This window comes from Passer domesticus, chromosome 2 (assembly GCF_036417665.1).
Source record: "Passer domesticus isolate bPasDom1 chromosome 2, bPasDom1.hap1, whole genome shotgun sequence".
Classification (NCBI taxonomy): Eukaryota; Metazoa; Chordata; class Aves; order Passeriformes; family Passeridae; genus Passer; species Passer domesticus.
The window spans coordinates 14,275,547-14,285,676 of NC_087475.1; the positions used below are offsets into that span (position 1 = coordinate 14,275,547).

The 10,130-nt window shown below is 46.8% G+C and overlaps 1 protein-coding gene across 2 annotated transcripts; it reads right to left on the reverse strand.

The window, feature by feature from the left end:
- Positions 1–3,324: 3,324 nt before the first annotated feature.
- Positions 3,325–6,026, reverse strand: SAT1 (spermidine/spermine N1-acetyltransferase 1). 2 transcript variants are annotated; one of them, XM_064407449.1, is made up of 6 exons: positions 5,764–6,026; positions 5,604–5,655; positions 5,436–5,519; positions 4,168–4,269; positions 4,041–4,081; positions 3,325–3,836 (listed from the first exon to the last, which is right to left on the reverse strand). In XM_064407449.1, the coding sequence occupies exons 1-6, from the start codon at positions 5,827–5,829 to the stop codon at positions 3,666–3,668; spliced, it is 516 nt and encodes a 171-aa protein (XP_064263519.1). In that variant the 5' UTR covers positions 5,830–6,026; the 3' UTR covers positions 3,325–3,665. The 2 variants fall into 2 exon arrangements, with proteins under 2 accessions (XP_064263519.1, XP_064263518.1); XM_064407448.1 differs by having other exon boundaries at positions 5,436–5,655; positions 5,764–5,971.
- Positions 6,027–10,130: the final 4,104 nt, after the last annotated feature.

Below are 10,130 nucleotides of genomic sequence, written 5' to 3' on the forward strand. Positions count from 1 at the left end.
GAGAGCGAGGAGGAGCTCTGCGCCTCGGCTGCCCGGAGATGTTATCAGCGCTGCTTACGCTCGCTCCCTAACTCTCTCTCCCCCGAGGCAGGCTCGCTGCAGCCGGGGAGCAGCGCAGCGCTGCCCGCCCTGCAGGGCACACGGCAGCCCTGTGCCTCTGCTGCCACGGCTGGGACACCAGCGACAGCTCAGAGCCAGCTGGTATGGCTCAGCCCCCGCCACGGGCTGGCTCTCAGCTTGGCGGTGTGGTTGTGGTCCTGGAACCGAGGAAAGTCACACCAGGTGAGGTTTCTCCAGCACCTAAAGCCACAAAAAACACTGTGCTGTATGTCTCAGTTGTAGTTCCAGAAGCACTTTGGTCCTCCCGTAGCTTGAGGAGAAGTTATTGAGGGAATTTAAAATTGGTCTGTTGTTGACCCACGGCATTACCACATCACTGTTGGAGACTCTTACCAAAACTGTGAGAATACTTCTGCTGGTTCTGCCTCTTAGTAGGATCTCAGCAAAAGTCATATCTGAAAGGTTGGTCCTTGTATTTCCTTTCACACGTGAATGTTTAAATTTATCCCCACTGGCTAGAAAAGGTCTTCTCATTTAGCACTGCCTCACTTGTTTTCTGTGACTGCCTGAGAATCCATTCCATCAGAATTCATTTAGAAAATGCAATGGTAAGCCACATTGGCAGAAGACGAACAAGATATGATAAACAATTTAAAACTGATTGAAAATTTAACTAAGCTGCTTACTTTTCTAATTATGATGCCTAATTAGTTAGCTGGTTCCATTCAGTCATGCAGCTTTGATAGCTTTATTGTGCTCCAGAAGTCTGGGGCCTGAGATTTAAGCAGGCCTGCCCTAGATATCTAATGAACTGTTAATTTCAAAATAAAACTACTCTTAAACTATTCTACTACCAATCCCCTTCTGGTCTGATAAATGGAGCCAGAAGCACAAGCTTAAAATAACTTCAAACCAGATTGCACTAGGACTGAGATGCAGCAGGTATGAGATGCAGGAGATGAGATGAGGTTAATGTAGCTCACAGACTAACCAGTGAAGTTACTGCATCTCCACCAAGGAGAAGATACTACACCCTGATGCTCAGTGAGAACTGCTGGAGACCATCTCCTCTTTCCCATTCTGCCTCCATCACCAGCTCTTGGGCTGGTTCCTTGGCTATGCTTGTTCTCACTTCTTTTGGCCTACTGAATTCCAGAAGAGAACAGGCTCAGCAAGGGTAGGGAAGTTTGTAGCCTGGCATTTCATCTTTGGCCAAGCAAGAAACGCAGATTTCCTCTCCCTTTGGGTAGGAGTGGGATTGAGCCTCAGGCTGCTGTGTGTGGTATGAATGCTGCCACAGCAGCTGAGGTACTGCACAGACTGGGGCAGTCCTGGAAAGGGATGTTTCTTATGCAGAACCTGACCTGCTCAGTCAAGGTAATTTTTGTGACAGATTCCATTCTCAGTCCAGCTGGAGTTAGTCCAGATAAGCACTGGAACCATATCACAGAACCACAGAATGGTTTGGGTTGGAAGGGACCTCACAGGCCATCTCCTTCCAGGCTCTTCCATGGTCAGGGATGTCACCCACAAGACCAGGTTGCTGAAATCCAGCCTGGCCTTGAATGCTTCCTGGGATGAGACATCCACAACTATAGAAACCCATTCCAGTGCCTCACCACCCTCACAGTAAAAATTTCTTCTTACTAGCTAGTCTAAATCTGCCCTCCTACAGCTTAAAGCCCTCTTGCCCCTGTGAAAAGTCCCTCTCTAGCTTTCCCCTTTAGTCACTGGAAAGCTGCTAGGTCTCCCTGGAGCCTTCTCTTCTCCAGGCTGAGCAGGTCTGACTTTCAGTCTGTGTTCAGGGGAGAGGTGCTCCAGCCCTCTGATAATCTTCATGGCCTCCTCTGGATTCACTCCAGCAGGTCCACATCCTTCTGATGCTGGGGACCCCAGGGCTGGATGCAGCACTCTGGGTGGGTCTCACCAGAGGGGAGCAGAGGAACAGAGCCCCCTCCCTTGACCAGCTGCCCACAGGGCTCTGGATGCAGCCCAGGACATGGGCTTTCATTGCTTTTCTGGGCTGCAGTGCACACTGCCAAGACAATGTTGAGCTTCTTGTCCACCAGTGGCCCCAAGGAAAAGCTGCCTTCTGCTCTCCCCCAAGAGCTGCTGTATTTTTTATTAGTGTTCTCACTCTTGAAGCAACAGCTGACAGCCAGACCTCACACCTGGGCAGAGCTGGCATGCTGCTGAGTACACATCAGCTAAAAACTCAAACAAAACAGAAAATAAGAACAGTTTCATGCAGAGCCCTGGGTAGAGTGATACTTTATTCTTACAATTAGTTCAGCATTTCCCATGGCTGAAACAGTTGCTGCACACTACTTTCTAGGAGGAGGAAACATCTTCCATGTGACACATGATTTATGCAGTGACCAACAGGTTTAAAACCTTGTTTTATTTAAACCAGTTTGTTACAAGGCAGCTAAGTATTTTCCCTCCTTTGAAGTGAAAGCAATGCTGGCCAAAATAAGCCTTTTATTGCAGGGTTACCAGAGAGCAAGAGGAGAGCAGGACAAAGTTTGCATGCATCCACTTTCACCATTGGCTTGCAAGAAGTGCAAACACAGGACTGCAAAGTTGTTAATTTGTTTCAAAGACAATTAAAAAATTGATGAGCAGCACTGTTTTCACCTGCTACTGTACACAGGCTAAAAAACACAGGGCTGATTTCCTACCACTAACACAGCACTTACAGCTCAGCACAGCCACTGAGGCTCAGCAGAAATGCTGAACCTGATCTGAAATCATGATCAGAAACACATGCCACCTGAAGCATTTGAGTTTGGTGGTTTAGGAATCACACACTTGAGCTTTTTGTGTGGTTTGTAAATATACTTTCATGTGACCAGTCAGTTTTTTGTTACTCAGGCCTCGAAACCACACCAGGATACATCTTTCCCTTCAAGACTACGCCCTTCCAGCTGAGGTGCTCTGCAAGTGGAAGTTCCAAGCTCTGGACTTTCTGGATCAGCTGTCCAGAGAGCAGCAATCTAGTTTAGGGACTCCCAACTGTACCTAAAAATATAGGTCACAAGGCAGGATGCCCTGCACCACCAGGGGCTGATCTCAAACCCTTTGAGTCAGGTGCTCAGAACCTTGCCACCAGATCCCATAGGCACACAAGTGCCCTTTTATCCCACTGGGACCCTGGTAAATAATTTAATTTGTGAGAAGGCTGACGTCAATCCGGTGTTTTATTAACCTGCATGTTATTTGATGGAAAACTTTATGTGAGAATTGAAGTCAAAACTACTGCCATGAAGTGAAAACACTATTTTATTTTTATAAAAGACAAGAATTAAAACAAACCCTACCAGTGTGTACATTGTACACATTTGAATGACACTTACAAGAATGAAGTCTCCATATACAGGGATTACAAGCCCACACTGGTAAAGGATGCACACAAGCACATACTGAACTTCACAGCTGCCTCAGCTCCAGATCACAGTACCATTACTCTATAACCACACCTGCACTGCCATTATTAGCATCCACACTACTTTATTCCACTACAAACTGTACATACACAGAAAGCAAGAAGTTTATTCAGAGAGCACATATATTCGCAGAAAACATTTATTTGCTGGAATAATCTCTCACTCTTCTGCTGCCATCTTCAAGAGATACTTCTTGTCAATCTTGAAGAGCCTCCAGCCCTCCTCGGTGGACAGATCCGAGGCGCCCCTTCTCTTGTAGAACCTGATGGAGGGCTCGTTCCACTCGGCGACGAGGAAGTGCATGCTGCTGCAGCGGCACTTCACAGCCACCTGCAAAGCCAATGCCACACGGTCACAGCCCCAGTGACAACCAGCCACATTACTCAGCAAATGCACGCCACCACAAGTCGCTGAGTTCATTCCAGCAGCCACTGCAGCATCTCTCATGTTACCAGACTCTAGGCAATGTTTTAAGCTGTCTAGAGTCCTGCCACCTCCTTTAATGCTTGTTTAGGCTTAAGCACTTAGACATACCTGACTCAAGTTCTTCAGAATTTCTGATCCAATACCAAGTCCTGAAAAACCAAAAAAACAAGAAGCTTAAGTTTTAAATCTACAGGAGCCCTAGGGGTAGTAACTCATCTAATTCTGCAATAAGTACCTCTGTACTCAGCCATCACATAAAAATCTTCAAGGTACAGCAGTTTCCCAATCCACGGATCGTAAGTGAAGTAATACATGGCAAAGCCCACAATGCATGTTTCTGAAACAAAGGGTGTAACTTCAGCTAGTCAGAATTTACAAGGTAGAAATACTAAGTTTTACATACATGTTTAAACATACAGATCTTGTGACACATGCAGATATTTAATATTAGGTTACAAATAAAAATGAAGTTTGCAAATAGGCACACAATTGAAAACACGTGTTCTGACAAATTTGTATCAGCCTAATAAAAAAAGATTGCTCTGTTCATACCCTGAAATCCTCAAAAGTACTGTCATTGTAAGAGCAAACATGGCCTTTTTCTACAAAATAATGCACACCCTGCTGATTCATTTTCAGTCTAGAAGACAAGTAAGTACTTTACACAGCAGCTCACAATCTAGATGATTGCCCCAGCTCTGCTTCCTTAGGAATAATCTGTCAAACCCTGATCTTTCCATGTATATTCCTCAGGAAGTACTGTGTCAGAAGGCCTATTTACAGGCCACCTTCACAACAGCATTTCAGGAACTTCCACTTATGCTTCCACTGAGCATCATGCTGTTTTCTTTACCTTCAGCACCAGGAAGTCAAGATAAGTAAAGGTGCAGCTTCAATTGTTAACTCTGTGGCTCAAGAGAGAAACCAACTCTCCCAACAACAGCCCACTTGAACATAAACCCTGAGTATTTTAACCACATCTGCCATAACACTCTGCACATACTGTAAGAGAAGCGTGCAAACAGGTTTCTGCCATCTACTGTGTCTTTGGTAAAGGTTTGGGAATAGCACTTGTCCCTGTAGGCCTTACCTCATATTATGATCATCTACTTTATTGTGTAACGGATCTTTTAGTTACCTCCCCGCCCATCCATGTACACAGAAGGGCCATGTACATGGCGAAGCTAGAGACTGTAACCTGAAGATTGGGGACAAATTAAAGAAAAAAATGTGATTCAACAGAATTATATAAAGGTAAGTCAGGGTCAAACAAGAAAAGCCATTTAATAATTGGAGTCAAGCACATTATGTTATACCTGATCTCCCATGCTTCCAGGATTAGCAACCACTTCAGCAGAGTATCACTACACATTATTGAATTTCACCAATTAACCTAGTCCTCCTACCCCAGTCCACAGGTGGAACCTCATCTACAATCATTAACATTAAGCAAAGATGCTTCTGTGTATTTAGCGTCCAAAAAGAAGTATCAGGAAGCCTCACCTTCAGACGACCACTGGTCTTTCGGCACTTCTGCAACCAGACAGTGGTAGAAAGGGTGCTCGCCAAAACCATCCTCAAGCAGCTCTAGAAAAGCAGAATGCACACGCAGCTGAGCCACAGGCGCTGTCACTCGGCCGCCAACCGACCGAACTCTTCCATTCCCCGTACCTTTCTCAGTTAGCACCACCTGGTCCTCCATGTCCTCGTATTTCGCCAATTCCTGGAAGAGAAGGAGGATGTGAGCGGCCTCTCCCCGCCCCCCCTGCCTTGCGCAACAGCTTGTTTTGGTGCGGCACCGGGCAGCGCTGCCCCCCCGCCCCGCCCGCACCTTGATCAGTCGCAGCAGGTCGGGACAGTCCTCGGGACGCGCGGCGCGGATGCTGAACGAGGCCATTTTCGGCGACGCTTCCCCCTGCGGCCCCCTCGGCTGACGAGTCCCCGGTGTGTGAACAGGAGGAGCAGCTGTTTCTTCATTCGTGTCCCGGGCGCGGCGGCCACCTGCGGTCAGTCAGGCTGCGAGCATGTCCCGGCGGCGTTCGGCTGCTGGCGGTCCCGGTCCTCTACCGCTGCTTCCCCGGCTCGGAGAGTGCCGAGCGTGCGCTCGGCCGCCACATTTAAAGACGTGCTCGCCCCGCCTTCCCCGCCCAACAGCCAATAGAAGCGCCCGCCATGCTCGCCCTCAGCCAATGGCCGCGCCCCTCCCCGGAATGCTGCCCGGGCCTGCCGGCAACAGCTGCGGCCGTCTCGTGACTCGCCCTCCCTCCCCACCCCATCCGCGCGCGGCGCCCCCTGGCGGGGCTGGGCGGCGCTGCAGGGCCAGACCCCGGCGGCTCTGCCCGGGCGGCGGGAGCGGCCCTCAGGGACCGACCGCCGGCCCTCAGGGACCGGCCCCCGGCCCTCAGGGACACCCCCCTCGGCACCGCCGGCCCTCAGGGACGGACCCCCGGCACCGCCGGCCCTCAGGGACGGACCCCCGGCCCTCAGGGACGGACCCCCGGCACCGCCGGCCCTCAGGGACGGACCGCCGGCCCTCAGGGGCCGGCCCCCGGCACCGCCGGCCCTCAGGGACCGGCCCCCGGCACCGCCGGGCCTCAGGGACCCCCCCGGCACCGCCGGCCCTGCCTCTCCCGGCACCCGCTGCCGCGGGACCCCGAGAACCGAGCCCGACATTGCGGTCAGCTCGGGGCCGTGCCCTGGCCGCAGGGTGCGGGGCGGCGTTGTTCCAGATCGTGCACCGCTGTGGGCACAGAGGGAAAGGAGCCTCGGTGTTTGCGGGAGACGCGGAGCAGTGCTCCCTATCCACCCGGGGCGCGGGGAGCGTGTCCAGCACCCAGGTACGCCCCGGGCAGGAGCGTCCTTACCGAGAAAGGCTCAAACCGCTGAAGTTTAACCTCGGGAATGGGACGTTTCCCAGGCTGGCACACGCAACGTAACCCGCCCGACTGGAGGGGAAGGGGTTGTGCTGGGAGAAGCACGAAGGAGTGGGTTTAAAGCAGGGGGATCTGCCGGTAGTCTGCCGTAAGGGAGGCTCCGCCGCCATCCCGATGGAGCTATGGATGCCACTGAGGAGAGAGGTGGGCGTGATGAGGAAAATTCCATCTCAGGAGACTCAACAACATGACTTTGGAGTATGAAAGGATGAAGGAATTATCCTCAGCACCTAGAGATACTGCTGGAGGCTGAGGAATGAGCTGGATCATGATCTCAGTGGCCGTGTGGTCCACGGACCTACAGCTGGGCCACCAGAGAAGTGCAGCTCTTTGCCATATGTGTGGTTTTCTTTTCACCCTTTTCTTCTGTGCCACTGTCATGTACATTCTTAGGTATTGTAAAGCAGCTCTTTATCTTCCATTTAGCTGAATTTGGGATATGGGAAGACACTAAGTCATGCTGCTGACTCTCACAACACACCCCCATTATTTCATGTGTCCAACAAGCTGCAAGGTTGGCCTTCACTCAGAGGGACCAGCACGGAACAAGAGGATTGTATAAAGAAGAGTGTATAAAGTGTGTGTTTGGGTGGCTGGGGTTAGCACACAGTGGAAAGTGCCTGAAGGCCTGGGAGAGTAATTTAGGATTTATGCAAACACCCTAACTGGCTCACTTTACCCTCTACTGGAGCAAGAACAGAGATGCCCAAAGAACAGAAGCATTTCCATATCACTAAGCAACCACCAGTGGCTAGTAGTAGAAAAGTTAAAAATTTATTTCATGGGTTGTGAGTCTGGAAATCCCTCAGGACAGGGTGTTTAGTAGGGAGACTGAATCTGAATAATCTACCAAAGACAGACTCAGCTTAACAAAATAGCTTTAATGAATACAGATATCTTAATTCCCTAGAAATGATTAGACTGGGATCTGAAATGGGAAATACTGTCTCTGTGAGAGACAACAGCCTTTGTGTTGTCTGAACTCTCTTTGTTTTGCATTTCACGATGAGGAAGTCACACTGTCAGGAAACCTACTGCTGTGTAAGATCACAAAGCGCCTGGTTTCTTTCTTCTCAAGTCAGAAAAGTCACATGATTTACAAGTTGAAGTCTCAGCAAAAAAAGACCCAAACATTTTCTCCCTTGACTGTTTTTGAAAGTCCTGCTTTAGTTTGCTAATATGCTGATATTGTGTTGCTCAAGATTATACTGTTAATTTGATTTAGCTTTCAAATTCACAAGGCAGAAGAAAAAAATATTTTAAAATTTTCATGATGTGTCAAAAAGTTTAATGAAACAATAGGAAATGCATAGAATTTAGTGAAAAAAAGGAAAATTAAAAATAGCTAATTAAGATATCTAGATCTCAGAGACTATAGTACAATTACTTAGTTATGCATTATTAGGGGAATTTTCCCAGAATAAGTAAAGTTAATAAGAATATTTTACAAAAAGGTTCCAAACAAACTCAGTTTGTGAATTAACCAGACTGATTTGGCATGTGTTTTACGACTTTTTCCTTTTCTCCCTGGTCTGTTTGTCTTTGAGCAGGTTTCATGTCATCTTGACATAGCTGAGGCCAATGATGAAATCTTTAATGACCTGCACAGGGCTTGGATTTTATCCTTCAGTGATCACAGCCTGTTGATCTGCCCTTCTCTCCAAGCAATGAGTAGTGGCAAGTCTCCTGAAAAGGATCAACATTTTTTTTTTAAATTGTGCAAATATGTGTGCTGTTGGGTGGCTAGCAAACGTGTTTAAGGTAAACCAGTGTTGAAATAATCTGCTATAATGAAATATGCACTGAAGTCTGAATTAGCTCTTCTGTACCAGCCCACAGCTTCTTCCATGCAGAACCTGCTGACTGTGATCCATCTGCATTTCCAAGAGGATTGGACTTTGGTGTTTGAGAAGGTAAAATGGTTAGAACTATCTATAATGTGCATAATTCTTATTATTTTTACTGTATCTTTTCACTAAATATTACTCATAAGAGAAACAGAAACATTGGTGCAAAATAGCAAGTGGCACTTTCTTTTTTAGCATGCAACAGGAACTGTTATAAACAGCTGTTAATAAAAGCATGTGGATCGTTATGTAGTGACTGAGGCAAGTTTTCCCCACATCCTGCCCAGAGATGGAGGGCTTTTCTGCTCTGAAGATACAGGAAACAGCCAAGCCAGTTCCCCCAGATCCTTTCATGGCAGTGAACTGAACAATTTATTCAGAGAGTTATGGGACCCCATCTGCGCTTGTATCAAAAGCATGTTTTTATTTGCATCTAATTGTTTTTTTAATATTCTCTTTCCTTGAAGGATGGACAGAAAGGCTCAAAGTGGGCACCAACTTTCTTTCTTTACTGTGCAATTAATCAAAGTCTCTTCCCCTGCTTTAATTTTTGATTTCCTCCTTTGCTAGGAAGATTCCTTGCATTCCTGTATGAATGCCTCTCTCGTGCCTCAGAGGTTCTCTGTTTGTAATAAATAAGAGAAGGAGAAAACTCCTTATCCCACATTAAAATGTAGTGAGTTAATGATTTTTGATTGTGCTAATAAATTTTTCCAAGTACTTCAATCCAAGTTGTATGTCCTGTCAAATCTCTGAAGCACATTACAAAAAATGCAATTAATATTCAGTATTGACCTGTAATTTTTCATGATTTTGGACATTTGGGATTTTCTTATAGTTTTCAACTGTTTTCTTCCTAGTCCTTAGACCTCGTGTTGATATTTATGAGTTCACAGTTGCTTCTGATGTTTTATTTAAGTCACTTAAAATTGCAGTTTATCAGCACTAGGCTGTACATAGAAAAAAATATTAATCTCTGTCAGAATAGTACAAATACTAATAAATACTGCATGAGCAATGCTCAGAATTCAGGGCAAATGCAAAATGAACAGTTTCATGTGATAAAACTACATGAATTGCCATATGCTGGCAACAAAAGTACCATAATTTTCCTGTATTGTCTTTGAAAACATATTTTAGATCATTAGAACCCTATTCCTGTAGGCTAATACATCTTATCTGCAGTTTGTAATGATGCAGTTTCATGAATTTGGGATTTAGACATAACTAATTATCTGCCTGAATCCAAAACTCATCTATATCATGTGTGCAAATGATTTGGGGTATAAAAGTTATAGAAATAAATGTTGGGAAAGAATCCAGCCAGGCCTCAGTTTTGGATAGAGTGGAAGTATTATATCTGGATACAGTAGAAGTCCCTGTGGCTCTGATGCTGCAGTGTACTTAAATCAGGGGGA

What these genes read in the sequence shown, in the direction of transcription:
- SAT1 (XM_064407448.1), bottom strand. Translation starts at nt 5,829, where the DNA reads ATGGCCTCGTTCAGCATCCGCGCCGCGCGTCCCGAGGACTGTCCCGAC. An exon ending in AGACCAGTGGTCGTCTGAAG is followed by an intron (nt 4,270 to 5,435) that starts GTGAGGCTTCCT and finishes CCTTTGTTTCAG; the next exon opens with AAACATGCATTGTGGGCTTT. An exon ending in TGTGATGGCTGAGTACAGAG is followed by an intron (nt 4,082 to 4,167) that starts GTACTTATTGCA and finishes TTGGTTTTTCAG; the next exon opens with GACTTGGTATTGGATCAGAA.